The sequence below is a fragment of the Chaetomium fimeti genome (assembly GCF_033439085.1).
Source record: "Chaetomium fimeti strain CBS 168.71 chromosome Unknown B0H64scaffold_2, whole genome shotgun sequence".
Classification (NCBI taxonomy): domain Eukaryota; kingdom Fungi; phylum Ascomycota; class Sordariomycetes; order Sordariales; family Chaetomiaceae; genus Chaetomium; species Chaetomium fimeti.
The window spans coordinates 4,031,352-4,058,416 of NW_026944330.1; the positions used below are offsets into that span (position 1 = coordinate 4,031,352).

The following is a 27,065-nucleotide window of genomic DNA, read 5'->3' on the forward strand; positions in this document are numbered from 1 at the left end:
CCTGTTCGTCTGAGGAGCAATGGGTTGTTGTGTGGTTTACAGATCGGAGATCTCCCTCGGCCAACGGCGGGTTTCCGGTCCCTGCCGATCCTACCATGACGTCGTGAGTCAACGGCGCCGAAGCAGAACTTGATTCTCCACACAACCTTTCTTTATTTAAATAAAAAGATCGCCTCTGTCTCACCTGCACGACATTTCCAATGACCGCTCGACATGGCCTACTTTGAAGATGGCCGATCCCACCCCAAATTCCGATTTACACCAACCACCATCGGGTTTGCTACAACAATCAGAAGGCAATTCGTCCCATGTTCACTCTAGTCCCACCCTAGACGAGAAGGGCGTCACTACTACAGATGACAACGACGACGACGACGACGACGACGACGACGACGATGATGATGACGACCCCACCGGAACGTCAGACACAGACGCCGACTATGACGGCCACCGCCCAACGCCACTGGACATGCGCCTCTCGCGTACGCGCACCGCCAATACCGTGCGCTCGGCCAGCACGGTAACCACCGTCACCAGCCGGGACGCCGCCAGCACCACCGGCGGCCGGGGAGGAGTCGGAGCAGACCAAGGGACCACCACCCACCCCGGCACCACCACAGCAGGCGGCACCCCCAACACCACCCTCGCGCGGCGCACCACGACGCTCCTCTCACGCATCCGCTCCCGACCGCAGGGGGCCACCACGACCTTCACGCACCCGCTCTCGCACATCCCCACGGCGGCCGACCAGCTCGTCGACTTCGACGGCCCCGCGGACCCCTACCGCCCCGCCAACTGGCCTTTAGCCAAAAAGGTGTGCACGACGCTGCTGTACGGCCTGGTGACCATGAGCGCGACGTGGGCGTCGTCGTGCTACAGCGCCGGCACCGCGCAGGTGGCGGCGGAGTTTGCCGTGTCGAGCCAGGTGGCTGTCTTGGGGACGTCGTTGTTTCTGGTCGGGTTTGGGGTGGGACCGCTGCTGTGGGCGCCGTTGAGTGAGGTGTATGGACGGCGGTTGGCCGTGTTTGTGCCGATGTTTGTGGCGGCGTGTTTTAGCTTTGGGAGTGCGGCGAGCAAGGACTTTCAGACGTTGATGCTGACGCGGTTTTGGGGGGCCTTCTTTGCGAGCGCGCCCGTGACGAATACTGGGGGGGTGTTGGGCGATTTGTATGGCCCCGAGGCGAGGGGCGTGGCGATGGCGGGATATGCCATGGCTGTTGTGGCCGGGCCAGCGTTAGGTATGTGCGGTTTGCTTGCCGTTATTTATTGCCGGTTACTTGGACTGTAGACGGGTGGTTGTGCTGACAGAGACAGGACCGATCGTTTCGACTGCGCTGGTTGTGCAGCCCGGACTGGGCTGGCGCTGGACCGAGCACCTCGCCGGTATCCTTCAGGGGGGGATCCTGTTGCTGGCCGTCATCTTCATCGACGAAACGTATCCGCCGAAACTGCTCGTGTACAAGGCCCGCCGGCTGCGCATCGAGAGCGGCAACTGGGCGCTCCATGCCAAGTTTGAGGAGTGGGACGTCAGCGTCGCCGAGCTGGCCCGCAAGTTCCTGGTGCGTCCCATCCAGCTGCTCTGCACCCCCATCTGCTTTCTCGTCGCCTTGTACGCGAGCTTTTGCTATGGTATCCTGTACATGCAGCTCGGCTCCATCCCCATCATCTTTGGCGAGGTCCGGGGCTGGTCGCAACTGCTCTCGGCTCTGCCGTTCCTCTGTATCTTCATCGGCGCCATCCTCGGCTGCGGCGCCAACGTTTACAACCAAGTGCTCTACAACAAAGCGTACCGCGCCGCCGGGAACAGGGCGGTCCCGGAGCGGCGGCTGCCCCCTATGATGCTTGGGTCGGTGCTGTTCGCCGGCGGACAGTTCATTACTGGCTGGACAGCGGGTCCCAGCATCCACTGGATTGTGCCCTGTTTCGGGTTGGTGATGCTCGGGACGGGATTCTTCACCATCTTCCAGGCCGCCCTGAATTATCTCGTCGACACTTTCACCGAGTATGCCGCCTCAGCCGTGGCTGCCAATACGTTCCTGCGTTCTTGCTTTGCGTGTGCCTTCCCGCTGGTCGTTGGACCCATGTTCCACAACCTTGGTGTCGGTCCTGGGTCGTCGATCCCCGCTGGGTTTTCTGTGTTGTTGATACCCGTTCCGTTTGTATTTTTTGCCTATGGAAAACGGGTCCGGGCCGGGTCCAAGTGGTCACGGGCGTCCGTTCATGATGGAGCCAAGGGGAAAAGGAACACGTAGCGATAGAGATACCCATAGAGTATAGACTAGTTTAGAATAGTCAATACCGTGCATATCAGTACTATCCTCGTCTGACAGGGTGCATAGAGCACGGTGTCTGGAAGTGTTGCTGGCCACTAGGATATCGTGCGGTTTTATTTCGAGAGTATGGTATGAGGGGTAATATGAGGCTGTCAGGGGTATCGAGGAGGGACGGGCGAAAAAGAAACGAGAAAAAAAGGCAAAAGAATATGTCCCCTCGACCGGAATCGAGCCGGTGACCTTTCGGTATCAATAAATGCCTTTACAGCCGAACGTGATAGCCAACTACACCACAAGGGGATTTCTGGTTGTTGGGTTGCGGGGTTTGAGGCGGGGTTTATCAGGGAGAAACCCCACAGCCCCGCCGAGGCGTCATCCCGGAATGCCGAATACCGGAGTCACATGGAAGTTGGCCGGACACCATGCGAAGCAGATGTCGATGATTCGGGAAACAAAAGGCTAAACTAGAAAACGAAAAAAGAAAATAAGAAATTACCAATTGTCTATACGTAGTCTCGTAAGATATCAAGTAACATCATGAACGATATTTTACTAACAAGACTCGGTATCATGTGCGAGGAAGAAAAAAGATGTCGTGTAGGTAGCAGGCCCGCAATAAATACAGGCCTTTGCCCCTAAAGCCCCAGCGCTGTCTACAACTTCCACACCACCTCCTTCAACCACCTCCCAACCTCCGCCATGTAAGCCCTCGTCTTCATCTCCCCATCCCTCATCGCCTCCGCCCCTCCCAGAATAGCCCTAATATGGGGGTTATCAAACCCATGCAACACATCCGGCACCAGCAACCACTTGACCCCCCCACCCCTCCACGTCTCCTCAAACGCAAACCTCTCATCCTCCCTCCCGGGCACCAACCCAATCAACTCCCCCCGCCTTGTAGTCACCATATTCGCCCAATTCCCACACACCCTCCAGCAGGGCTCCTCACTCCCCCTATCCGGCACCACCCTCCTCCCCCTACCAACCCCACCCCCCTCCCTACTCAACCGACACGCCACCCGCCAGCTCTCGTGGGCGAGCATATCCAGCTCGGCCGCAACACAGCACACATACGGCGGCAGCGCGGAGCGCGGCGCGTGGTGGGGGCTGAGCAGCGGGTCGTGCAGGGCCTGACCGTAGGGGATGTAGCTCCAGTCGAAGGCGGCCGCCAGGCTGACGAGGAGGTCGGTGGGCGAGCCGCGCGGCGGGGCGAGCGCGGCCTTCCAGGGCCGGTTGCGCAGCTTCTCGGTGGACGGGTAGCTTACGTCGAGCGAGCCGTAGATGGTGATGGCGGCGGCTGGGGTGAGGGGGTGGTTGTGGATGCTGGGGAGTTCTGTTGGTGGGGGAAAAGAGGGGGGGGTTAGTAGGGGGTTGTGGGTTGTGGGTTGTGGGTTTGGAGGGGTGTGTGGGTGGGTGCTTGAGCGACTGGACTGGACGTACGTGATACGGATAGTGCGAGGTTGGCGCCTGCTGAGAAGCCTAGGATTGCTGTGCGACTCGTGGGGGAGTCGGTCCGGTCGATGGGGAGGGAGGTGTCGGCGAGGGCGGCCAGCAGGAGAGCTTCGAGGTCGTGCACGGCGGTGGGGAAGGGATAGGCGGGTGCTTTGGAGTAGTTGAGCGAAATGACGAGGGCGGACTGGGTGTTGGCAAAGGCACGGTTCCATTCGTCGTCGTCGCGCTGGTGGCCGATGCAGAAGCCGCCGCCGTGGATCGTGAAGAGGGTGGGAAGTGTGGCCTGCGAGGTCTGGTCGTAGGAAGCCGGCAAGAAGATGCTAGATTGTGCCCGGTCAGGCTGTGAGCGTTCGAGGCCATTGGATAGGGTGGGCTCACCGGACGGGTAGGTTTGGGCGGCATTCATAACTCTTGACGATGTCGGGATGGCCCGCGGGGGGGTCTCTGGATTCCTGCCACTCGCGCAGCCAGAGCACGGAATTCAGGATACTCTTTAAGCCGTACATGTAGCTGGCATACACGACCTTGGTGAGAAAGGGGGGCGGTTCCCGGACCACGATCTGCTTGTCATGGTCGACTTCCGGGTTCATATCCCCCCGCTGCCTTCGTTGGGTGAGGTTAGTCATGGTAAGTTTCAGGAGCAGAGCATCTGAGCAATATCACGATTGAACGTGCGTGTAGTCAGGTCAAGTTCGGAGGCATGAGCGCAGGTGTTCAAATACACAAACATACAGATAAACACGTGGATGGTAATGGGGAGAATAGATGAAAGATCGACCGGGAAAACATTGAGACAAGTGGCACGGGGAGCGACACGCGTTATGACAACGGCATAATATATCGGCAGCGTTGATTGCTACTCGATAGTGGTTTTACCCGGCTTCGGATCAGCATTCAACGGTCTGTTAGAAGTACAGTACCTCTTACCCTCCTACCTTACCGGGACGTGCCGAGTTTCCCGATGACGTCTGCTCGTGGGGGGTGTTTGAGGGGTTGCACAATTGCGGTAAACGCCCAATAACCTCACAATGGATGTCCGCGCGTACGAAGTAGGTAGAATATGCCTTTTGCAGTTGATGCGCCGGAGGTTTCCTCGGGCAGCCCTGTAGATGTTGTTCACAGGCGGTTAGGGTGAACCTCGGCCCCTGTGGGCTGAGACAAACGGGCTTGGCCCCGCTAAGAGACGTTACGTTACGTCAGCCGGGACTGGGGTTCATGGCCGAGGTTAACCGCACTTCCCACGTCCTCGAATCCAATTCCCGACGCCGTCGAGCTTCGGTTTACTTCTCATTCCACAACTTGAACTCTTCCAAGATTCCCTCCAACAATGGCGGCTTCAATAATGTCGGCACGGCAGGCACTCCGGCTCTCGAGCCGCGTGAGATACTTTAGCTCGACTGCCGCGAGGCCAGCTGCGGAAGTGAAGCGGTTGGGTGTAATTGGCGCAGGGCAAATGGTATGAAACGATCAACATCATCTATTTTGGCCGAATTAAGATGAGACTGACATATTCTTCTACTAACATACAGGGCCTTGGTATTGCGCTGGTGGCCGCCCAAAGGGCGCAGGTGCCGGTGACGTTGGTCGACTCTTCCCAAGCTTCCCTTGACAAAGGCTTGGCATTTGCAGGTTGGTGACAACCAGTACTCATAGCAGGCCAGGCCAGAACTTGCCAGCTAAACAATCCCAACCCCATGTCTTTAGAGAAGCTTCTCGTCAAGGATGTCTCGAAGCAGCGCATTACACAGGAGCAAGCTGACGCTGCCCGTGCCCTGCTTAAACCCACCACCTCTATCGACGACCTCTCATCCGCCGACTTTGTCATCGAGGCCGTGCCCGAGATACCCCAGCTCAAGTTTGACATCTTTTCCAAGCTCGCCCAAATCTGCCCCAAGCATGCCATCCTCGCCACCAACACCTCGTCCATTTCCATCACCCGCATCGCCGCCGCCACTAGCCCCGGCAACCCCACCGACACCTCCAACAGCTCCCGCGTCGTCTCCACCCACTTCATGAACCCGGTGCCCGTACAGAAGGGCGTCGAGATCATCTCGGGGCTGCAGACCTCGGCCGAGACGCTCGAGACGGCCGTGGCCTTCTGCAAGCGCCTGGGCAAGGTGACGTCCGTGTCGGCCGACTCGCCGGGGTTCCTGGCCAACCGCATCCTGATGCCCTACATCAACGAGTCCGTCATCTGCCTGGAGACGGGCGTCGGCGACCGGGACTCCATCGACGCCATCATGAAGAACGGCACCAACGTGCCCATGGGCCCCCTGCAGCTCGCCGATTTCATCGGCCTCGACACCTGCCTCGCCATCATGAAGGTGCTGCACACCGAGACCGGCGACTCCAAGTACCGCCCTAGTGTCTTGCTGCGTAACATGGTTGACGCGGGATGGCTGGGCAAGAAGAGCGGGAAGGGCTTCTACGACTATTAGACGTGATGGAAGGTGTTGGTTGTCTGGTTGTCTGGTGTAACATTATCGTGAGGGGCAAGCCGGGCAATTGGAAGGAGGGAATCGTGCAGCCAGCAGCCGCAGCCAGAGCCGCAGCCGGCTGTGACGAGCAGTTTGCTAGGTAACTCCATTCATCTCACGCCTGGTCACGATCGATCCAACTAGAGCAGGGTGTTTTAGACTGTGATGATATAATTGTTTCCGGCGTGACGTGGACAAAAAGTCACCCGAAATAGGTGGTGACATCGTTGTCTCGTCATATCCGTCACTACGGTTGACGAAGAAAGAAACCATTTGGCCCATGCCTGGGATCGACAGGGCATCGAAACCTCAGCACCGTGATCACAGCACCACAGCTTTCAGCAAGACGCAGAAGATGACAAGGCTCAGGCGCGGGGCATCTAGGCTACTAGGTAGGTCCCGGTTGCTGCAGGGGCGAGACGAGTCGAGGAGAGGGAATTTGCCCTTTTTGGGAGGGGAGTGGGCCCACAACCGGCCTGAACTCCGAATCGACTGATGGTTCTAATGTTGACTTCGGCCTGAATATCATCATTGTACTTCGTATGGATAACCCTACCAAAAGAACTGGCTCACCGCCCGTTAAACCGCTAGTGTCTATGGGCCTTTTCCTGCTAAACAGAACAGGCCTTCCGTAACCCGCATCAATATGCCGTCGTCATCAGTACAAGTACATGACGGCGACGAAGGCCATGAAGGGTATGAAGATGACGGCGATGAAGACGATGAAGGTGATGATGAAGGCAAAAACCTTCGTGCTCATCTGATATGGATGTGTTCAAGCAAAGGTAGGCGATAAAACCCCCCATTTTTCCAAATCTCTCCTTCTCTGCCCTCTCCCTCTCCCCTAACTTTCCTCTGACCTGAGATCCTCCCGTCGCTCTTTTCGTGCTTGATCTTCTGTCGAAGATGGGAAGCAACTGCTCTTCAGTCCTGGCCCCCTGTCACGACACTGACGGGTCACACTTTGCCGTGCTTCCCCGCTGCGGTACCTGTGATACCCCCATCAACGCCAGCGACAAGGTCGTTGCACGTACGTTGTCGTTCTCTTACTGTATGATCGGTACATACTAACATAACACCCTGCAGTGGTTGGAGATAGAACCGTGCCTACTTATTTCAGACAAACGGACGAGTTCCCGTTTCCCAACCTCCACTGGGACGACTTCATCGTCGCAAGCCGCCTATTCTGCCGCAACTTTGAACGGTGCGGATGGTATGTAGTGTACTCTTCGCTCTTCCTTAGCCTATGCTGACCTTGCTGTTAGGCTCGGTCTGGCAGTGCCCGTCCACGCGGACTGCCTCAACCTCTTGCGGCACAACTGCCCCCTTGCGGTTGAGGACGCCTTACGTCGCGTCTGGACCATCCGGGCATGGAGCCTCCCGTTGTTTGACGCCGCCCCGCTCGATGTCGAGCACCCATTCGTCATGTCCCGACATGCGCTCGACAGAGTATCCGCCGCCGCGGGTCTTCCACAGCTCCCTCAACTGCCAGCGGAACTGCTCGAGATGACCAGAGTGAAGGACCCGCACTCTTGGTTCTGGAGAGCCGTCGCGACGCTAACCCTGGCGGCCGATCTCCCCAACATGTCCGATGCCCGCACCCAGGGCACCCTATCGCTGGAGCAGATCGCGTTTTGGGACCGCGATACCGGCCTGACGCTCATCAGCCCTGGGGAGGACTCGGAGTGTGGACCCTTGGTGCGCATCGCCTTCGACGCTCACGGCATCAAGAAGCTCGAGCGTCTCCACGGGTTTGGGCCATCGCCCAAGGGGCCAGCGAGGGAGGACGCCGCGTACGTCGTGGCGCCGCTTTCGGCCATCCGCGAGCTCCCCCTCTCGCACCAGAACGGGCGCCTCCGCATCCAGGCGCTCTCCCGCGACCCGTCGAGCCCGCTGCGCTGGCACCTCCAGATGTGGAACACACCGTCCCCGCCGTTGAGCAACACCCCTCACGTTGCTCTCGTCAAAGACGACCGGGAGGTGCCGGTCATCACCCGCGCGTTCGAGCTCCGGGCCATCACCGGAATCACCCGGCTCTACCGCAGGAAGGCCATCGTCGCCGTGCACGTCCACGACGCGAAGCACCCCACCGCCCTGGCAGCGTACCGCCGCCTGTTCGCCCGCCACCGGTTCGCCCGCCACCGCAAGCCCACCTGGACCTACCTCCCAGTCAACCAAGCCACCGACCCCATCCTGGCCATGGGGTTCCGGGAGGCGCCATCCACCAACGCCAACATCACCACCACCACCACCACCCGCGCGCCCGGCCACCGCAGAACCCAACTCCTCGTCCGCCAGCAACTCTCCGGCGACACCCACATGGGCGACAGCCGGCTGCCCAACCCAACGACCGTCCTCAACCCACCCCGCACCCTCGACACGCTCCAAGCCCACCCCACAACCTTCGTCCACGGCGTGCCGCGCCGCCCAGGCGAGCAACCCGTCTCGTACCTCGCCGCCTGCCGCCACCCCCCCCACCCCCGGCGACGACGAACCCTACCACTACCCGCCCAACAACGTCCCCTGTAACCCGCCCTTCGCGCCCTCCGCCCAACCCCTCAAGCCCGACCGCGCCCTCCTCGCCCCCGCCCACCGCCACGGCGTGTTCAGCACGGCGCCGCTGAGCGGGGTGGAGCGCGTGGACCTGTACCGCGCTGGTGGTGACGAGGAGATCGCGCTGGCGGGGTATGGGTTCGAGGGCGCCGTGTTCTACTACGCGAACGGGGCGCGGCGGGCGGTCGGGCACGTGCGGGTTGGGGTGGACGAGGCGAGGCGGGTGGTCGGGCCGGTGGGGGTTGTGGTGCGGAAGGCGACGGTGCTGCGCAGGCCGGTGGTGAGCGTGGAGTTCCTGGTGGAGGGGGTGGTGGGTGACGGTGATGCGGGTGCGGGTGCGGTGACGGTGACGGGTGCTAGTACGGTGGCGCGTGCGTCGGCGAGTCAAAGGTCGAAGCGGACATACCCCATGACGGGGGACTTTCGGTGCTGGTGTGACTGGCCGCATGTGGCGGTGGAGATTGCGCGGGAGGGAGAAGAGGAGGATGATGACGGGGAAGTGGACTCGGACGTGGAGGAGCTAGAGGGCCCGGATGAGGAGCACCCCGACGAGGAGGAGGAGTAGGGTGGTGGCTTCGGTGGCGACCTTGGGTACTGAAGTTTGGACTTGGAGTTATGGTACAGGCATATGATGATACCCCTATATACCCCTAGATACATCTAGATCAATACTATATAGTATAATATAATGTTTCAAATAAGACGGCGCTGCTACTTGACCGACATCGATGTGATGAGATATCTAGGGGAGCAGTTGCCGTAACACCCCTTGCATTCCCAACCCTTCCAACTCGGGCTCCTCCCCAGCAGTCTGTTACCAGCAGCCCACGGTATGCAGACCACTTTCGCATACCACACTGTCCCCAACTCTCTGAGTTACGAGGCACGGACTGATTCCACGCCGGCTAACCCGATACCGCATATCACTCACTATTTCACATACAAGGAACACGCCCACAATAACAAGCGCATTCCAAAACCAACACGCATCAATAGCTAACGTAACGTAGACTACAAGTACAGATACACAACCGACCCCATCCCTCCAAGCCCACCCACCCAGACATAACAACAACCCCCCTCTAAATCCGACTCCATAACCCATCGCTCATCATCCCACATGCCATGCCCTACCACACCACACCGCAACCCCCCACCATCACCCATCACTCCACGCCCCACGAAGCAGCAGCAGCCCTCTTCTAGCGGACCCCCGCCGCCCGGCGCACAATGATCTCCTCCCCGACATCGACCTCGTCGTCGTCCGGGTCCTCGATGCTCGTCCGCCGGGTAGCCTCCACGGCGCGGTCGATCTTCTTGCCGTCCTCGCTGATCATGGCCTCCTCCTCCCGCGTCAGCTCCACCGGCTCCTCCGTGATCCCTTCCGCCGGCATGCCGCCCGTTGGCGTGCCGGTGGTATTTGACCCGCCCGCTTGCGCGGCCGCCAGCTCACCCTCCTTCTTCTCCCGCGAGAAGGGCCACAGACTGCTGAACGGGCTGATGGTGCTGCTCTTGAGGGTCGTGGTGGTGGGGTGCAGGGCCATGGGCTTGACGAGGATGCTTTCCCGGGCGGGATCGATGCCCGACACGGTGGCGCGGTCTTCCACCTCGGGCATGGCAAAGTCGCCAAACTCCTCGTCCTCGACATCATCCACTTCGGCCAAGCGCCGCCCGCCCTCTTCGTCGCTGCTGTCGTCGTCCCTCCCGTCGCCGAACCGTTCCGTATCGGCGTTCCGGGCGTCACCACCGCCACTATCCCGACTCAATCTCCCGCTCCCGCCCCGCCTGGCACCACGAACGACGCCGCGCCACCACGACCCGCGGTCCCAGGATGTGTTGCTCTCCATCCCCAGGCTGCCACCGCCTTCTACGGTCTCGACTTCGCCGTCGTCGCTGCCGCTGCCGGAGTTCTCTTCGTCATCGTCATCGTAGTCGGCAAACGGGTTCCGCATGCGTTCACCTGTTGTCGTGGTTGGGGGGCTGAAGACGCCGGAGCTCGGAGCGTCTTCGACCGTTGGAGGAGAGCTGTCTTCTTGCTCGCCGTTGGAAGCAGTGGCGGCCGCGGCGTTGCGCTTGTTCATCGCTAGCCGGGCGGCAAGTTGGAGGCGGGCTCGCGAAGGGGGAACGTTGAGAGGGGGCGGCGGGGGGGGAGGAGGCGGAATTGATGGAGGGTTCATGGTGTTACTGTTGGCGTTTAGGGGGTCGGTGTAGGCTCGGAACTGCATAGAGACGTTAGCTGGCTGGTTTAGCAACGCGGACAGTAAACAATAGGCAAGCGCGAAAACCCGCGGCGGGCCTTCGGAGCGGACGAGGCCGAGGCGGAACGGAAACTTGCAATAGGAAAGAACGATAATAAGGAAGGTATTGGGCGCCCACGGAAAGAGACGCCCGGTCCGAGGAAAGAGTGGCTGCCTACTAGGCATCTGATGGCTGGGAAGGAAAATAATAGAACACAACACCGAAGACTTTCCGTGCAAAACGCCAGCAACGAAAACACAGCTCGAGACTTATGAGAGAAGTCACGGCTATCGGTTCCGGCTGCTTGTATCATACCATAAAGGCATGGTGCATAAAAAAAAGTATCGCTGTCGAGCCTCGGCTTCAAAGCTCATTTGTGGTGGTTGTCTCCAGCTTCAACACCGCTCGCCTAATTGACACACCATCTGGAAAAACTGCGGACAACGCTGATGGGGACGCGCTCCGGAGACTGAGGTAGTCTGTTCCAAATATCTGGAAGGTGGTCGTAGTCCGATTCGCCGACGCCAGTGTCGCTCTGAACGCCACCGGCGTCGCCCTCCACGGACCAATCCATACCATCCAGATCATCAGGGTCGAAAGGGCAATCGCCGGAGAGAAAATCTTCAAGGAAATTGTCATCACGAACCTCGTTGTTTACATCCTCCTCGGTGTCCTGTTCCTCGTCTTCGTCTTCGTCACTGGAGCTGCCGAATCCGCTCATAAGAGTCCCCGCGCTGATAGCGAACGGGCCGATCCCGCCGCCGCCGGAGTTCTCGGCAACGTCTGGGCCCCCGTTCAGCCCGGCGTCTGCGAGAGCATTGGACGCTCCGGCACCGAGGCCGATCGAATTCAAGCCGGAAAACCCTGCGCCCATTAGACCCTGCCCACTGGCGCGGCTCATAGCTACCTCTGGGCGTACGCCGCCAAGGATTGCGTTGTCGCGCTCGCGAGTCTCTGCCAGAGCGCCCTCAACGTAGTTGACCCAGTCTTGGGCCATCACCTTCTCCAGCACGACCTCGCTTAGAAGCTCGGGGGAGTGGCGTTCGGTAAACTTCACAACTTCTTCCGCAATGAGGGTCAGGTGGCCCATGTATCCCATGCGCGTCTTGTTCTCCGCCTGGGACTTTTCGCTGGCGAGCTGACCGTTGATGATCTGGTTTGTGATGTCGGCGGCCTCGAAGAGGCTGATGGCGAGGGTCGGGTTGTAACCCCTATCCATGGGTCCGTTGAACACCTGCTGGACGATATCATACACCACGTTATGAAGGAAGTTGTTCCACGGGTACCGGAAAAAGAAACCGAGGATGGTCGGGACAACACGGTGCTCGACAAACTGCATCTTTAGATAGTCTCCGACAACAGGTCTGGCCTGGGCCGGGGCGTTGGCGTCAGTAGTGGGTTTTGTTGTTTCAGCGGTAGCGATGGGCGCGTCGCCAGTGCCCTGCGCTGGCGGTTGGGCAGGGGTCTCCGCTTCCGCAGTTTCCTGCACCGGAGCGGGTGTCAGCGCTGGGGCATCGGTCATTGGCGAGTCAGCTCTTTCTTCGGCGGACGGCGACGACTTCTTTGACGGCTCTGTGGGGCTCTCTTTCGAGAACAAGGGAGCAGGTGTGTCATCTGGATGCGGGGACATGAGGGTTGGAACCTTGGCCTCAACTTCCGCAGTTGCGATCTCCGTCTTTGGTTTTTCCGCCGCCGAAACAGTCGAAGCATCAGTTACGACGTCTGCTTGCTCGGTCTCGCGTGTATCGACGTTCTTGGTCTCCGCTGGTGTCTCCTCCGGCTTCGGTTGCGGGGCCCCTATTTCCGGGGTAGGGGTTTCGCCAGGCGTCTCCTTTGTGGTCTCGGTACCCTCTGCCGTTGGCACGATCTTCTTGCTAGGTGAGAGAGGCGCAACAACCAAGTCGGCATCTTCGAACGCCGGTGGTTCCTTCGCCGCCCCGCCTTCTGGTCCAGGCACGGCCGGTTCGGGCGAGCTGAGAGGCTCGTCGACAAAGTCATCCTCGTCCTTGTCGAGAGAAGACGACCCAGGGGGGTGCGTGGGCGCATCCGGAAGCTCCAGAACTCCGTGCGTGCTTTCCTCGTCCGCGGTATGTGACACTTCTTCGAAGCCGTCATCATCCGCAGAGACGTTCATAACCTCAAGTTTGCGGCCTAAGTCGGGGGCGGATAGTTGCGAGGCCCTCATGGAGAGGTCTTCAGCTGACGTGGGCTCATTGCCGCTGGCCGGCAGTAAATGCCCTTCGGCCCTAAGTCGCTGCCGCTGCTCGTCGCGGGCGGCGATCAAATCCTCGGCACCGTTTTCGTTGAGCAGCATCATATTACTGCAATGCAAAAGCTCCGCCATAAGCTCGCACGTCTTGAAACGGTCAAATCCCAAGGGCTCAATCTTGTCCTTGAAGGTGGAAGAAAGGCGCTGCTTCTGAACCGGCACATTGAGAATAAGGTTCATGAAATCGGGGACATGCTGGGCAAATAGACGCAGGAGCGTCCCAAGATAGATGGGGTCTCGACTCGACGGGGCTGCATTGATGTCCACCCCTTCCGGATCATAATCGGAATTGTTCTTCCTGATGACCTCGATGATAATGCCAACGCCGCAGGTTAGGGCGTTGCCTCCACTGAGCATGTACTGGACGAGCTGCTCGACACAGGGTTCTGACACCAGTTGGCGGGTGAGTTCGTTTGGCCCGATACACGTTTGTTCGTTTTGCGAAGCGTTGGCGGAAACGGTGATGATTGCCTTGATAAAATCCGCCGCGGATGTCTGGGTGGCCCAGCTGTGGTCCGATCCGAGAAAAGAAATGAGGGATGACATAACATTTTGCGTGTAGAGCCACTGGACGAAAAAAACATTAGCTCCGCCATACCAACGAAGAAGGGCTGACATACCTCAACGATACCTTGTCCGCTCTCGGTGCGTTCAAGGCTTATGATCTTGAGCAAGAGATCCATGATCATAGGACAATCCACATGTCTCAAGATGTCTGACACGGCGTCCTCCATGGACTTGAGCAGCTCCAGCATTTCCTCCGTCTTCTTGTCGAAGAGTGACTCGTTGACCTTGGTGAAATAGCTCGCTTGAAGGGGATCGAGCGGGGTTTGGCGCTTCAAAAACTGCCAAAAGTTCCGGAGAAGCGGTTTGCTCTCCATGAGCGCGTCGTACATTGACCAAGTCTCGGACGACAAAATCTCGGTGGAAACGAAGGCGTAGCGGTTACGCTTCTTCTCGCTGTCCTCTGGGCTGGTGTCATCCGCTCTTGAGGAGGTCTGGGATGCGGTAGAGGCCCGCAAAGTAGCCTTTCCTTTCTCGTCTTCATCTTCCTCGTCGTCGTCGGGCGAGGCGACTGGCTCGAGCTTGGGTGCGACGACATAGTTGAGCAGTTTCTCGAGCACCTCGGGGTCCCGAAGGTACTCGACAAGCCTTGCGTTGTGTTGCTTCAGTTCCTGCACCAGGTCGCTCTCGTCGAGGAGTTCCTCAAGCTGGAAGTTGTCCCGCTCGAGGATGGTATCGATGGTGGAGACATTGGCGTAGCCGCCAAATCTCCAAAACATGTTGGGCGGCAATCAATGGGGTTTCTGCCACGGCGCCGGCGGTGGGATGCTGACAGTAAGCCGTCGTGTCGGAAACCCGAGGCCTTTCGCACGTTCCCGATAATCGCAGAAAGAGGGGGAATATTCGTGGTAGAAGCGGTCGGGCGGCGACTCCCGCGGCGGTCAGGGGACGGTAATAGGTGGCGCGCGCGGCCTGGTCGAATGTAAGGCGAATGAATTTTGTCCAGACGACGCCGCAAATGCTGAAATTTGTCCGTAGCAACGGACGGGTATCTCAATGTCTAAGTAAGGTATCTGGCGGGGTCGAAATGATTAGCTCGCGAGTTGGTGGGGAGCTGGTCTCAACTAGAAAGTGGGGGTGACGCAGCACCGAGCAGCCGACCCAAAGCAAGCAACCAGGAAACCCAAACCAACGCAGCCAAAGCCAGAGGTTCGGCGGGAGCTGAGAGCTCGATGGTGAGGGTTCTAAGGATAGCGCGGGGTGTTCGGTGCTCGGCGGGATGCGGGTCGGACCAGCGATCGGAGAAGGGCATGGAACGTACAACAGATGGAAACCTCGGCCGAATGCATATAATGCTACAATTACAACGCGACCGAGCAGGGCCGAATGGGAAAAGGAGAGACGTCTGCTGTCGTAGAGCCGCGACTAGGACAGCCAGAGATGGCGGGAGGTTGGTTGATGGTTGTGTCTCGAGATGTGGTGCGAAGCCTGAAGCACCGAGCGAGGAAATGATGTTGATTGCGGGCTGTTCGTCCAGCCCTCACGGGTCCCCTCCCTGGTTCTCCGGGCAGGCGCCTGGGCGGCCGGGGTGCCTGTTTCTTACCTGAGACCCACTATGAGTGGCTGTTGATTGGTCCCTTTCCAAGCCAGAACGCGGGTTCTGTGCTTCGAGACGCTCGGACCAGAACCTTGCCCACATGTTCTTGCCTTCAAGCTGCGTGGCTGCCAGCGCCGTCGGTCTCCGATTTTGGATTCCCTTTTCTCAAACAGGACCCCTGAAATTGGGCTGCAATGATCTTGGTTCTTCCACCGCAGCAGCCCAAACGATCATGGTCTGAAATCGCTCAAATTACGGGAGTATGACATCAGGACCCATTTCACTCTGAGACCACCACTAAATGTTACCCCCCACGGCCAATGTTTGGATTCACACGAATTGCCAAGTGTCAACCCCGCACAGCGGCACACGCTTGCTGGTTTCTGGCGCTGCAGATTGCTGAAACAAAGAAAGCAACGGTTTCATGGAGTTGAGTGGGAGCTTGCCAAGATCGTCGATCGCTCCCGCGGCGACCCGTGCTGGCCACGTTTTACCCCCGTCGCGGCACGTGTGTAAACCACCATATTCCCGTGAGCATTTGTCCGATGACATACTTGCAGTAATCGGTAGGTGAAGAGAGAATGTTGGCCATATGAGTATGAGTCTACCAAATCACCACTACCCGCAGGCCTTCCCCCAACGATGACCACCACCCCTTTCCCCCCTCAAGTGTACCACGTCGGCTCCGGCGCCTGCCCCAGCAAGAAGAACCTCCCCAACTCCCTATTCTTATACGCGACCGGGTCATGCAACGTATGCGTGCGAATGTCGCGCCAGAAGCGGTCCAGGCCGACCTTGCTCGCCGTCGCGCGCGCGCCCGTGACCTCGAACACGCCCGACGTCACCCGCAGGCCCGTGTCGGTGGCGACCACTTTCACGCTGGCCACCCACTCGGCCCAGTCGCCACGCTCCTGCGGCGTCAGCCCGGCCCGGTTGGGCGCGTACGTGCCGTAGAGCCGGTCGGCCTCGGCGCCGGCCCGGTCCGCGAGGGCTTCGGCCGCGCGCAGGTGCGCGTGGAAGTTGCCGTAGGTCGAGAGGATGTGGAACTCGTCTGTGGCGGATTCCTTGGTCTACGGGGGGTTAGTCAGGCGTGTGTCCGGTAAGTAAGAAGGGGTGGGTTTGGCTTACATCGCCGCCGTACGGCCATGCCCTTGTGTGGGCAACGGTGTACTGCTTCGCAAAGTCGAGAGCACCGAGGGCGATGCCGATGTAGAAGTTGCTGAAGACCAGTTGGATGCTACGCAGCTGTTAGGAGGCGCACTCTCACGAACCGGCCACGATCGGGCACGTACCTAGGGAGCAGCAGCGAGGGAAACGGGATTCCGAGCACCGCCGGGTCGGGCTTCTTCGTTTTCGCATCCCACCCTAGGGCATCCGCCCACGGTGCCGACACATTCTCGAGTTTAGCGCCCCCCGACTCAGTCAACCGCAGCCCGATGTTATCCCAGTTGTAATTAAAGACGATACCGGCCTGGGCCGTCGGCACGAGGGCGAAGATGTGCTCCTCCGGCGGCCGACCATCGACGGCACCCTCGAGTACGATCAGGTCCGAGACGGCGGCGCCTGTGGTAAAGTTCTTGAAGCCGCTGTACGTGATCTTCTCGTCGTCATACGTGATCTTGAGGTCGCTATCGCGCGGGTTGACGGCGCCACCGACGTAGTAGTTGTTCTCGATGATAAGCTTCTGGAGACGGTCGGCCTGCTCGTCGCTGCCGACTACGTTGGCGGTGCGTGACCAGAGAAGGTGGTAGCCGAGGAGCATGCCAATGGAGCTGGGAAACGTCAGTGTCTGGAGTCACCAGATGGATGGAGGGGGTTTAGGACATACCCATCTCCCTTGGCAACCTCGCGGATCGCCTTGTAGCCCACGCTCCACGGCTGCTCGCCGCCTCCGTACTTTTTCGGGCCAAGAAGCTTCAGCAGGCCGGAGTGTTTGAGCAGTGCCACTTCTGCTCTGGGAGACTTGTTTGCCTTCTCACGGGCGGCGGCGTCAACGACCAGGACGGCGGCGACGTCTCGCGCCCGTTGAAGCCAACCCTCGGTGTCTGTTGGATATGAGGCCCATTTAGACTGGTATTCTTGGTACACTGCGGGATCTGAACTCGCAGGAGCTTTGCTGATCACAGGGAGGCCACTGGTCGCCATGGTGAGCAGCTGGGTGTCTGCTGTGAGCACTTTGTGGTCAAAACAAACTCTGGGATCACAACGAGGGGCGGGGATACGGGCGGCTGATGTTAGACCTGTTGCACGACATGTCCCACGCGTACCCTGGCGCATTCATATGCTTTCTCCCGTCCCATTCTCGAGGCTCCTGTAAGGCTCTCAGCTCAGATGATACGCATTGCGCACAAAGCCACCGGGATTTCATCACCAGAGTCGCCGACTACAACTGGAGCTCAAAGCTCCCCTACCATGCGAGACCCCTCATCTCAAAACTAGCTCAGTAGCTCAAGGATGTGGTACTTCCTCATGCACTACCCCCGCCGCTAGCATACAGCCCTCTTTACCTTGGGGGTCTATGGAGTATCTTCATGTATTCCAGCTCCATAACGATTGGGCAGGAGACGAGAGCTGCGCTATCACGCAAGCTGAGGTACTAATGGCTGAATCCAGCTGCTTTATGATTGCGTAACATTCTCAGCTGTGGGGGGAGGGGTGAGGTTGGCGGGACGGGTCACGATGAAGACGCCATCCTGTAGCTCCACCAACAACCGGGCGATCAAACAGGTTTCACATGTAATAGTTACCACCAGGCTCGCAAGGTCGCTCTAGATCTGTGAGATCTCAAAATCCGGTTCGGAGTAGTTACGGGATTGCGTGATTCTCGGCCCCCATCCCCCACGCCAAGGGCACCGATCGGCTGGAGGAGATGGATGGCATCATCGAGCTATGGGATGGCGGGACATGCCGCTCGACGTCAACCCCAAATGGCGACGACTACTTACAAACAACATAATGGCGTCTCGGAACGGAAACATTAAACCTGCCTTACACACACGTGCCTACCTATTCACCAAATAAAAAAACCAGTAAAACAACGGAAAACGATCCCACGACAAGTTATCCTGACCAACAACACCATGGCCACCACCAAACCCCATCCACTCAACAGCGACCCAGACCGGCTCCTGTTTGCGTACGTCCCCTCCCCTCTTCTGCAGCCCAAAATCCCCCCACTTTAACACTTCCTCAGCTACTGGGTCCCCAATGTCTCAGGCGGACTCGTGATCTCCAAGATCCCGCAGCGCACCTCGTGGGATCTGCAGTCCAACCTGCGGTACGCGCGCGCGGCCGAGGCGGCCGGCTTCGAGTACGCGCTCACCCAGATCCGCTTCACCGCGTCGTACGGCGCGTCCGGTAAGCAGCAGTTCCCCCGCCCGGCTCCCGGCTCCCACCACCCCCCCCGGGTCCGACCCCCCCTTGAACGGACAGGGGCGAGAGCGGAGCACGACAGACCCTCCTTAGGCCGTAACTAACAACACTCCCCGCTCACCACCAGACCAACACGAGTCCGTCTCCTTCTCGCAAGCCCTCCTGCAAGGGACGACCTCCCTGCGGGTAATCGCAGCCATCCTCCCCGGCCCATGGGCGCCGGCCGTAGTCGCCAAGCAGATCGCCAGCATCGACCACTACAGCTCCGGGCGGATCGCGGTCAACATCGTGTCGGGGTGGTTCCGCGGGGAGTTCACGGCGGTGGGCGAGTGGTGGCTGGACCACGCGGAGCGGTACCGGCGGTCGGCCGAGTTCATGCGCTGCCTGCGGGGGATCTGGACGGCGCCGGCTGAGGAAGGGTTTACGTTTGGTGGGGATTTCTATCGGTTTCGCGGGTATAAGCTGAGCCCGAAGCCGGTGCAGAAACCGCATCCGGAGATCTTTCAGGGGGGGAATAGTGATGATGCGAGGAGGAATGGGGCCGAGGTGGCGGATTGGTATTTTATGAATGGGAATGATTTGGAGGGGTTTAGGACGCAGATTGAGGATGTCAAGGGCCGGGCGCGGGAGGCGGGGAGGGAGGGCCAGGTGCGGTTCGCGGTGAATGGGTTTGTGATCGTGCGCGAGACTGAGGAGGAGGCGGTCAGGGTGCTGCAGGAGATCCAGGGGAAGGCGGATGCGGAGGCGGTGGAGGCGTTTGCTGGGGAGGTGAAGAATGCCGGGGCGAGCACGGGGAACAAGACGGGCATGTGGGCGACCAGCACGTTCAACGACCTAGTGCAGTACAATGACGGGTTCAAGACCAAGCTGGTCGGGACCAAGGAGCAGGTCGCCGAGCGGATCGTGCTGCTCAAGAGCCTCGGGGTCAACCAGGTCCTCACGGCGTTCCTGCACTATGAGGAGGAGGTCGAGCAGTTCGGTCGGGAGGTGCTGCCGCTGGTCAGGCAGCTCGAGGCGCAGGGAAGGGGCCGGGACGCGGCATTCGAGATTGAGCGGACCGGAGATGTGTACAAGAAGCAGAGCTCGTAGGCATCCCACCATGATATCCAGGCAAAAGGGTCATCATTTTTGACCAAGGTGAATGTGAATTGTCGCGTTCTCGGGCATTGTAAACTCCTCACCGCTCGGACGTGATGGGGTCAGCCATTTGGAGCGACGAGACGAGACGTTGTGGTTGAGAGCGCTAACGGCAAATCGACAGTGCCAGGGCGGGTCCAGGACCCAAATCTCGCACGTCTCGCGTTGAGGTTCGGAGGGGGCGGCATCCCTGATGGTAGCGTTCATCCGTGAATGCAATATGGGATCCTCAGGCCCGTCCGGCCCACAGCATCGAAGCCAAATACCGTAACCCGTCGCACCACTAACCGGCTGCCAACTAAGTTCGACGTTGTGGCAGTCAAAGGCCTTGACGCGCACACATTTCGGAGTATGGGGGATCTCTCCGCCCACAACCACGGAGGGTGCACCGGCGGGAAGCCCTTGGCCCACAGTGGACCACGACCCCATGGCTATGGCATAACGGTGGCCCGGCCTGAGGTCTTTCAACTCGGCGCTATCTCCCCTGACACCCATAACTTCGGGGAAAACGCCGGGTTGATCGCAGTCGAAGTAGATGAGACCATAGCGGTCAATCTCCCCGGTATACGAAGTCGGTGGAGGGGGGTCCCAGGTGATTGTGAAGCCAGTTGCAGTCGCGCGTGTCACCATGTTGTGAGGCGGCGGTGGCGTCTCCGGTTTGGCAACTGCTGCGGCAACATAGCTCCAAGGAGACTTGAGGTTGTCCCCCCCGCTGGTGCGGACTCGGCATTCCACCAGCTGGCCGTCCCTCAAAGCCGACCAGTAATATCGGTTACAGTCTATGTGTGTGGTGGCCCACTCGCTGTCACCGGCAAGCCTGTGTTGAAGATCATAGCCAAGTGCGCCGTAAACAGTATTCCAGTTCACGATGATGCCGGCGGGGGTTGAGGCGGCCCCGAACCGAGCCGGGGTAGGGAGGGGTCGAGAAGGCACGGATTCCGGGATCGCGAGCGGGCTGCGGCCGAGAGAGAAATCGGACACCAAAGTCCGCGAGAAGGCTTGGGCGAGCTGATATTCGCCGAGGGCGTTGGGGTGAAGGCCGTCATAGGCAGCGTCCGAGTTGGTGCCGCCGCCTGTTAATGTCAGACGTGGACTCAAGGGGCTCGGCAACACAACAACTCACACGAGTAGTTTTCGCAGAAGCATACAAGGGCGACGGGCGATTTGGGTGTGTTCCAGTGAGTAATCTCCTGCACAAGCATGTGGTTATACAGATCCGTATCTCTCGGTAGGTCTTCACGGCCAGGTATGTCCGTCCTCTGTGGTACATTGGCAACAGCAAACTTCAGATCTGGCTTCGCAGACCTTGCCTCTTCGATAAGATCTCCAATGCTGGCGAGAGTCGGGCCGGGCCCACACATCCGCCAGCCGAGATCATTGAACCCCAGCTGGACCAAGCAAATATCTGGTTGGTAGGCGGCCACTTGCTCGGCCACGAGGTCCTTGGCCACGAACGCCTGTTGCCCGCTGGCGGCAAAGTGGTGGCAGTTGGAGAGGAAGTCCCGATGGACTCCAGCAGCGTAACCTCCATCAGTTCGGAGAGGTGCTGGCAACTGAAGAGGCTCATCTTCCAACCTGGGTGGGCGTGGTGGATGTGGTTCCTCCGGAGGGACTGTGCCTTTGTAAGGTCCCACAAAGCGCACGTTGATGGCTTCTTGGCTGAACCACTCCCAAATGCGATATCTCCAAGTCCAATCGCCCTCTCTTCCGTGCGAAATCGAATCGCCCACCACCATCACCTTGATTTCATTTTTATCTTTTTCGGCGCTGACCATGGTGGTTGTTGGTTGTTTAATTATAAATGAAGTTGTGCATTTCCGATGCGCAGAACCAGAGTTGTCATTGTCTTCGGCATGGAAGGAGCCCTTGACCCACCCTGATTTGGGATGGACCGCGAAACAATCGTCCGAGGGCTCCGATGCGGGGTCCATCTTCACTTCCATGTGGGCATCTGATCAGCGTTTGCCTCGTCGGCATCCGGTTGCAGTACAGGGTTAGGGTCAAGTTACAAAGTGAACCCCTGTTTCTGCAATTTCGCGTTCTCCGAAGCGCGAAGAATTGAATTTGGCTCAGCTGTGTTGAGAGTGAGGCAGCTTTCCGCGTTTACGAAGTACGAAGCCGTTGTGTGTTCCAAAATAAAAACGCCAACTATCGCCAAATCGGTCAATTCTCAAGCCACACCAATATTTCACCCCAGGCAGTGCAGTGAGCCGAGCCTACCTTCATTTCCGAGCTTACAAAAATATTCCCGCAGAGCGCGCACACCTGTCAAAACTGCGGCGCCATCACAAGCCGAAGAGCCCAAGCGCGACGAAGTTGGGGGTTTCTTGCAGATCTCTCTTGTTGCCAGGGTCTGCCATTGGGCTGTTGGCTGCGCAAAGGAACCCCCAAAAGAGTTCTACCCCTGAACTCCAAAGCTGTGCCCCACGGTTGCCGGCGCACTTGCAGACCAATGTTACATTCTGCCCTGGATCCAGGCACCACTTGGAGTTGCTCGGGGGGATCATGGCACCCCATAATACAAGATGGTCGACGAAGGCTGATCTTCTGAGGTTTTCATTTCTTCCTCTTTCACTGCAGTGCGCATCTCACGACACTCAACGTCTTCAAGACACAGTCACTCTTTTTGTCCCTCGGGACCACTACGTTCATTTTTGAAATCCTAAATAATCACACTCTTTAAAACATGCACAAGCTAATCTTTTTGGGCGTTCTGCCCTCCCTTGCCCTTGCCGCCCGGGTGTCGTCCCCGTTCGTCCTCCGCCGGACTGGTGGTGGTGGTGGTGGATATGGCGAGGAGTCGTGTGAGGAGCTGGGCATGCAAGACTGTGGCGGCTGCATTCCTCTGGACTACACTTGCTGCCCGGCGAAAACCGGAGGCTGCCCGCCCCATCAGATGTGCGTTGTTGGGGATGACGGCGAGGACGGCTGCTGCCCGGAGGGCTACACTTGCACCGGCGATGGCGGTGTGAGCTCCACCACCTTCTCGGTTTCCGCGACGGCCACGACCACCGGCGGGGCCAGCGAGGAGACTCCTCCGGATGACGGCGAGGAGATCCCCGGCCCCACGCTTGTTGACCCCGATCCGGAGGAGACTCCCGCTCCCACACCCACCCCCGAGAGCACGAGCACAAGCACAAGCACGGAGGAGGTTGAGAGCCCGACGCCCACTGAGACGACCACAACCTCGGCTGAGACAACCTCCAGCTCGACCTCGACTCCGGAGGCCGAGAGCTCAACCTCGACCGAGGAGGCCGTCGAGTCCTCTACCACCGAGGCCGCCACTCCCAGCGAAACGACATCCGAGGAGGCCACGTCGACCACCGTCTCCGAGGACGCCACCTCCACCTCCGAGGCCGCTTCCTCCTCTGTCTCTTCCGAGGCGGAGAGCTCAACCGAGGCCGCCGTCGAGTCCTCCACCACCGCGGTGCCGACCCTCTCCAGCAGCACGCTCTCCTTCTCCAACACCACCTTCACCACGGCCTCGACGACCGCCTTCACCACCTCGACGGTCTACACCACCACCACCAAGACCATCACCTCCTGCGCGCCGTCCAGCCCCTGCCAATCCGGCACCGGCGTCGGCGAGGTGACCGTGGTGACCGAGACCATCGCCGTCTCCACCACCATCTGCCCCGTGACCGAGACCCCGCCGGCCCCCACCCCGGAGACCACCACCACGGTCGCGCCGGCACCCCCCGTCCCCACCGGCACCACCACCACCGTCGCGCCCGTCAACCCGCCCAACGTGGTCTGCCCCGGCAACGGCCAGGCCTGCAGCCCCGTCGACAACGGCGACGACAACGACAACGATGACGGCTCGGACGACTCCGACGACAGCGACAACGACGAGGACGAGGACAACACGCCCGAGCCGAGCGTGCTCCCGTCCTTCACCGCCGTGCCCTCGCCGAGCGGCACCGGCTCCGTGACCAAGCCGCCCGTGACGACCAGCCAGGTTCCCGTGACGGCTGGCGCGGCGCGCATGGGCGCGGCGATGGGGGCGGTCGTGTTGGGTTTTGTGGCTGTGTGTCTGTAAAGGGGTGTGGGTATTGAATGAAGGGATGTTTTGAGATTGGATTCGTCCGTCTCTGATTTCCCGTCATGGTTCCATGCGTGTTGTGGAGGATTATTAGGGTTAATGAGTGGCTAGCCAGAATGGTAGGGGTAATGAGACGGATACTGTAATCTCTGATTCTGTGTGGAAGTTGTTTCTTGAAGTTGTTTATGAGAAGATACATGAGACATGAGTGGGAGGGGCTGAGAAACGGCTAGTTCCTTTATCAACGTCTCTGCTATCCTCTCTCTTTCTTACTCCCCATTTAAGTGAAATTTTTGCATTTAGAGACATGTAAAATATCGTTAGAATCCAAGGGCAATATCTTCGTGACGACCATCCGGTGAACTCCCCTCTTGGATGGTTCATAGCAGTGGAACTCGGTGATACTAAACGAATCTAGTAAACACCAACAGGATAACTAGGATCAAACTCGAATCGACGGAAACGTAATCACCGTCACCAGTGAGATGTCGATGCACGATTGTCATCACGTTTCCTGTACCAGCTTGTATTTCTCCCCGGTAGAGGAAGCTGGCCTAACACATTCCCATTGTACCTTCCACCCGCGTCGTCTCCCTCTATTGGCAGTTCCCACACATCCTCCATATCAATGCCGCCGGAATTGTAAGAATTGTCCCAAAAAGTTCGATAAAACATTCCTTTGAAGCAGAAACCTCCCTGTATACCACTTTACATGCAAGCACCGCCGTCGATGCCAATGACCTTGCCATTCACCCACTCGCCATCCTGCGACGCCAGGAAGCACACGACCCGCGCAATATCGATGGGAAGGCCGACCCGGTGGAGCGGAGACCAGCCGGCAGCGTACTGAGGCGATTAGCATAGACCAAGCACCGCAGAACATGGAATCATCATACCTCGTCAACACCCTCGTTATCAAGCTTTCCGCCATCGGGGATGTACTCCCGGCACACGGCATGGTACATGTCGGTCTTGATGCCGCCGGGCGCGATAGCATTGACGGTGATCTTCTTGTCGCCGAAATCTAATCTCGTCAGTCAAGATCCAAAAGCCGGACACCCAACCACATACCAATAGCCATGCACCGCACAAACGTCTCGATGGCGCCCTTGCTCGCCGAGTAGACAGCATGCCTGGGGACGGCCTTGGCCTGGCCCGTGATAGAGCCCATGAGGATCAGGCGGCCACCAACCTCGAGATGGTTGTAGGCCTCGCGGGCGACAAAGAACTGGCCGCGGGTGTTGACGCTAAAGACGCGGTCAAACTCCTCGGGCGTGACATCCTTGACGTGGCCGAACGAGACGACGCCGCTGTTGGAGCAGACGATGTCGAGGCGGCCAAACGTCTCGCGCGCCTCCGAGAACAGGCGCACGATCTCGTCGACCACCGTCACGTTGGCCTTGATGCACGCCGCGTCCGACCCGTTCTTCTTGATCTGGCTGACCACCTCCTCCGCGGCCGAGTCGCTGTTGGCGTAGTTGACGATCACCTTGGCGCCGCGACGTCCGAGCTCGAGTGCCATCTCCCGGCCGATCCCGCGGCCTGCGGACTCCCGGAGGAGTCGGGGTTAGTTATCTCTCATTCTTGGCTTTTTAATGCATTGAAATCGGTATGAAAGAGCTTCCGGCGTGAGAAGCCGAACTTGCAGACCATGTCCGCGGATGTGTGGGGGTTGGATTGGGGGTGGCCGGACATCAGTTGGGGTAATCTGCCCACCGGTCCGGCACGAGGGAGTACCGCTTTGCGGTAAGACAAGCCCACCAAGCAAATCAATAACTGAGTCTAGAATCCCGGTGGAACAACAAAATTCGGACTTACCGGCACCAGTTACAAGAGCCACCTTGCCCTGCAGCGAAGCCGATGCCAGCCCGAGGGGACCCGGGATTTGGTCGTACTTGCTGCTGGTACCATCGTGGGAAGTAAGTCCAGGCATGCTTGTTAAGGAGCTGGTGACTGTGGCAGTCGTGGGGAGTTTGGGAATCGTTGTGCTTGAAGAAGCTGGGGACTGGGACGTGTGTTGTTGTTGTTGGGCTTCTTTGGTTTCTGTGGTGGAGTGGGCTGAGAAGAAGTAAGACAAAAGGCGGCGGAAGATGTCAGAGAGTCTCATTCGGTGAGCTGCACGGGGGCAGGATCCAGGTCTTTAAATGTAGGACTTTGTGCGATGGGAAGAATATCCGTGGGCGGGTGACGATGGTTCTTGCTTCGTTTTATATCTCGGGAAGCACCGCTCAGCTTGTACGCGTGCTTTTGGGGTGCCTTCCGTCTGGGTTCCGGCCGTCGGACCAGGTTGGAGGAAGGCCGGCCTGGGCATTACGGACATGATATGGTGGTCACGCTGGAATGTACGTAGCAACAGGCACGGGTGCGGACATGACATTTTGGCGAAACGGCTGGCATTGCAGGTACGAGCTGATTGAGGATGCACGATGTTCAAACAGCCCGGGGACAACTTGTACACGTGTCGCCCAAAATTCCTACCTTGTAGAGCTTTTGTCAACGTTTGGGAGGAGAAGGAACGAGCCAAAGGAACGAGCCCGTTGGGCACTTGGTCTTATGATCGGCTGCAGTTTCCGTGTTTCACGTACCACCGCGTTCAATTCCCGCAGAAGGTCCGGCACTTTCAGCCAATTGTTCAGCCAGTCATGGCCCAAGGGAATCTCCGGCCCGGGGAACGACTGCCGGAGTTACGGTTGTGCCTCTCCTAGCCCGAGTTCTGCAAGAACGCCATTGATCAGCTAGGGCCAATTCTTTTTGTTGAAAGCCCGTTGCCATCCCTGGTCTACTACTTCCATCTCTCGTTTACCGAAACGCAAGGTGGCGAGGGTAGCTCATTGCGTACTTCGTAGTTATAAGGTATATAAGCCCGTATCAACAGCATGGCTAGAGGGTAGACTTCATCCGACTAAATGGGCGGGATTTGACGAAATCAGTAATCTCTTTTGTAGGCTGTACCTTGCGTGAATCCGAGGTTTAAATCAACAACTTCGGTGCGAAAGCGCCCCGGAATCACGATCTTCAATGACTTCCATTGTATTTGTTCGAGACTTTAGGCCGGGATGCTACGTGTCAGGAATTCCCAATACCCCTGATGTGTATTCTACCAAAGCAACCGCAAGGTCGAAAGCTAAAGGTTACCTATTGATAAATGGTC

At 58.8% G+C, this 27,065-nt stretch overlaps 10 protein-coding genes and 1 non-coding gene across 11 annotated transcripts; 5 read left to right on the forward strand and 6 right to left on the reverse strand.

Annotated features, from left to right (window-relative positions):
* Window positions 1-71: 71 nt before the first annotated feature.
* Window positions 72-2,403, forward strand: B0H64DRAFT_388452 (major facilitator superfamily domain-containing protein). Its single transcript, XM_062803269.1, has 2 exons — window positions 72-1,238; window positions 1,315-2,403. Exons 1-2 carry the CDS (start codon window positions 230-232, stop codon window positions 2,250-2,252), a joined length of 1,947 nt encoding a protein of 648 aa, XP_062662947.1. The 5' UTR covers window positions 72-229; the 3' UTR covers window positions 2,253-2,403.
* Window positions 2,404-2,485: 82 nt separating this feature from the next.
* Window positions 2,486-2,573, reverse strand: B0H64DRAFT_t31. The gene has a single exon. It is a non-coding gene; the product is annotated as a tRNA-Tyr (tRNA).
* Window positions 2,574-2,926: 353 nt separating this feature from the next.
* On the reverse strand, window positions 2,927-4,315 carry B0H64DRAFT_316573 (Alpha/Beta hydrolase protein; the record flags this gene model as incomplete). Its single annotated transcript, XM_062800293.1, has 3 exons — window positions 2,927-3,606; window positions 3,714-4,045; window positions 4,104-4,315. 3 exons carry the CDS (start codon window positions 4,313-4,315, stop codon window positions 2,927-2,929), a joined length of 1,224 nt encoding a protein of 407 aa, XP_062662948.1.
* Window positions 4,316-4,799: 484 nt separating this feature from the next.
* Window positions 4,800-6,506, forward strand: B0H64DRAFT_100210 (3-hydroxyacyl-CoA dehydrogenase). Its single transcript, XM_062797641.1, has 3 exons — window positions 4,800-5,181; window positions 5,255-5,354; window positions 5,430-6,506. Exons 1-3 carry the CDS (start codon window positions 5,053-5,055, stop codon window positions 6,161-6,163), a joined length of 963 nt encoding a protein of 320 aa, XP_062662949.1. The 5' UTR covers window positions 4,800-5,052; the 3' UTR covers window positions 6,164-6,506.
* Window positions 6,507-6,770: 264 nt separating this feature from the next.
* On the forward strand, window positions 6,771-9,373 carry B0H64DRAFT_455360 (uncharacterized protein). Its single transcript, XM_062807301.1, has 4 exons — window positions 6,771-7,232; window positions 7,289-7,415; window positions 7,468-8,608; window positions 8,634-9,373. The coding sequence occupies exons 1-4, from the start codon at window positions 7,109-7,111 to the stop codon at window positions 9,318-9,320; spliced, it is 2,079 nt and encodes a 692-aa protein (XP_062662950.1). The 5' UTR covers window positions 6,771-7,108; the 3' UTR covers window positions 9,321-9,373.
* Window positions 9,374-9,798: 425 nt separating this feature from the next.
* Window positions 9,799-14,887, reverse strand: B0H64DRAFT_100250 (SIT4 phosphatase-associated protein-domain-containing protein). Its single transcript, XM_062797642.1, has 3 exons — window positions 13,883-14,887; window positions 11,640-13,829; window positions 9,799-10,974 (listed from the first exon to the last, which is right to left on the reverse strand). The coding sequence occupies exons 1-3, from the start codon at window positions 14,543-14,545 to the stop codon at window positions 9,958-9,960; spliced, it is 3,870 nt and encodes a 1,289-aa protein (XP_062662951.1). The 5' UTR covers window positions 14,546-14,887; the 3' UTR covers window positions 9,799-9,957.
* A 1,141-nt stretch (window positions 14,888-16,028) lies between these two features.
* Window positions 16,029-17,508, reverse strand: B0H64DRAFT_415745 (acyl-CoA dehydrogenase/oxidase; the record flags this gene model as incomplete). Its single annotated transcript, XM_062805119.1, has 4 exons — window positions 16,029-16,433; window positions 16,492-16,600; window positions 16,656-17,135; window positions 17,192-17,508. The coding sequence occupies 4 exons, from the start codon at window positions 17,506-17,508 to the stop codon at window positions 16,029-16,031; spliced, it is 1,311 nt and encodes a 436-aa protein (XP_062662952.1).
* A 619-nt stretch (window positions 17,509-18,127) lies between these two features.
* Window positions 18,128-19,841, forward strand: B0H64DRAFT_100306 (luciferase-like domain-containing protein). Its single transcript, XM_062797643.1, has 3 exons — window positions 18,128-18,499; window positions 18,557-18,720; window positions 18,863-19,841. Exons 1-3 carry the CDS (start codon window positions 18,444-18,446, stop codon window positions 19,822-19,824), a joined length of 1,182 nt encoding a protein of 393 aa, XP_062662953.1. The 5' UTR covers window positions 18,128-18,443; the 3' UTR covers window positions 19,825-19,841.
* Window positions 19,841-21,764, reverse strand: B0H64DRAFT_100316 (carbohydrate esterase family 3 protein). The gene is made up of 2 exons (XM_062797644.1): window positions 20,996-21,764; window positions 19,841-20,945 (listed from the first exon to the last, which is right to left on the reverse strand). The coding sequence occupies exons 1-2, from the start codon at window positions 21,645-21,647 to the stop codon at window positions 19,858-19,860; spliced, it is 1,740 nt and encodes a 579-aa protein (XP_062662954.1). The 5' UTR covers window positions 21,648-21,764; the 3' UTR covers window positions 19,841-19,857.
* A 582-nt stretch (window positions 21,765-22,346) lies between these two features.
* Window positions 22,347-24,265, forward strand: B0H64DRAFT_388474 (uncharacterized protein). The gene has a single exon (XM_062803270.1). It carries the CDS (start codon window positions 22,559-22,561, stop codon window positions 23,909-23,911), a length of 1,353 nt encoding a protein of 450 aa, XP_062662955.1. The 5' UTR covers window positions 22,347-22,558; the 3' UTR covers window positions 23,912-24,265.
* A 148-nt stretch (window positions 24,266-24,413) lies between these two features.
* B0H64DRAFT_388476 (tetrahydroxynaphthalene reductase, variant) lies at window positions 24,414-26,381 on the reverse strand. The gene is made up of 4 exons (XM_062803271.1): window positions 25,733-26,381; window positions 24,986-25,456; window positions 24,811-24,938; window positions 24,414-24,760 (listed from the first exon to the last, which is right to left on the reverse strand). Exons 1-4 carry the CDS (start codon window positions 26,019-26,021, stop codon window positions 24,623-24,625), a joined length of 1,026 nt encoding a protein of 341 aa, XP_062662956.1. The 5' UTR covers window positions 26,022-26,381; the 3' UTR covers window positions 24,414-24,622.
* Window positions 26,382-27,065: the final 684 nt, after the last annotated feature.

Excerpts from the sequence above, each read along its gene's own strand:
- B0H64DRAFT_455360 (XM_062807301.1), top strand. The coding sequence starts at position 7,109 with ATGGGAAGCAACTGCTCTTCAGTCCTGGCCCCCTGTCACGACACTGAC. Across the intron at positions 7,233-7,288 it reads CAGCGACAAGGTCGTTGCAC|TGGTTGGAGATAGAACCGTG; the intron begins GTACGTTGTCGT and ends AACACCCTGCAG. Across the intron at positions 7,416-7,467 it reads AACTTTGAACGGTGCGGATG|GCTCGGTCTGGCAGTGCCCG; the intron begins GTATGTAGTGTA and ends CCTTGCTGTTAG.
- B0H64DRAFT_100306 (XM_062797643.1), top strand. The coding sequence starts at position 18,444 with ATGGCCACCACCAAACCCCATCCACTCAACAGCGACCCAGACCGGCTC. Across the intron at positions 18,500-18,556 it reads CCAGACCGGCTCCTGTTTGC|CTACTGGGTCCCCAATGTCT; the intron begins GTACGTCCCCTC and ends ACACTTCCTCAG. Across the intron at positions 18,721-18,862 it reads CGCGTCGTACGGCGCGTCCG|ACCAACACGAGTCCGTCTCC; the intron begins GTAAGCAGCAGT and ends GCTCACCACCAG.
- B0H64DRAFT_388476 (XM_062803271.1), bottom strand. The coding sequence starts at position 26,021 with ATGAGACTCTCTGACATCTTCCGCCGCCTTTTGTCTTACTTCTTCTCA. Across the intron at positions 24,939-24,985 it reads TGTGCGGTGCATGGCTATTG|ATTTCGGCGACAAGAAGATC; the intron begins GTATGTGGTTGG and ends TGACGAGATTAG. Across the intron at positions 24,761-24,810 it reads ATAACGAGGGTGTTGACGAG|TACGCTGCCGGCTGGTCTCC; the intron begins GTATGATGATTC and ends TAATCGCCTCAG.
- B0H64DRAFT_388452 (XM_062803269.1), top strand. The coding sequence starts at position 230 with ATGGCCGATCCCACCCCAAATTCCGATTTACACCAACCACCATCGGGT. Across the intron at positions 1,239-1,314 it reads TGTGGCCGGGCCAGCGTTAG|GACCGATCGTTTCGACTGCG; the intron begins GTATGTGCGGTT and ends TGACAGAGACAG.
- B0H64DRAFT_100250 (XM_062797642.1), bottom strand. The coding sequence starts at position 14,545 with ATGTTTTGGAGATTTGGCGGCTACGCCAATGTCTCCACCATCGATACC. Across the intron at positions 13,830-13,882 it reads GCGGACAAGGTATCGTTGAG|TGGCTCTACACGCAAAATGT; the intron begins GTATGTCAGCCC and ends TTTTTCGTCCAG. Across the intron at positions 10,975-11,639 it reads AGGAGGATGTAAACAACGAG|TTCCGAGCCTACACCGACCC; the intron begins GTTCGTGATGAC and ends GTCTCTATGCAG.
- B0H64DRAFT_100316 (XM_062797644.1), bottom strand. The coding sequence starts at position 21,647 with ATGGTCAGCGCCGAAAAAGATAAAAATGAAATCAAGGTGATGGTGGTG. Across the intron at positions 20,946-20,995 it reads CTTCTGCGAAAACTACTCGT|GCGGCGGCACCAACTCGGAC; the intron begins GTGAGTTGTTGT and ends TGACATTAACAG.
- B0H64DRAFT_100210 (XM_062797641.1), top strand. The coding sequence starts at position 5,053 with ATGGCGGCTTCAATAATGTCGGCACGGCAGGCACTCCGGCTCTCGAGC. Across the intron at positions 5,182-5,254 it reads TAATTGGCGCAGGGCAAATG|GGCCTTGGTATTGCGCTGGT; the intron begins GTATGAAACGAT and ends ACTAACATACAG. Across the intron at positions 5,355-5,429 it reads CAAAGGCTTGGCATTTGCAG|AGAAGCTTCTCGTCAAGGAT; the intron begins GTTGGTGACAAC and ends CCATGTCTTTAG.
- B0H64DRAFT_388474 (XM_062803270.1), top strand. The coding sequence starts at position 22,559 with ATGCACAAGCTAATCTTTTTGGGCGTTCTGCCCTCCCTTGCCCTTGCC.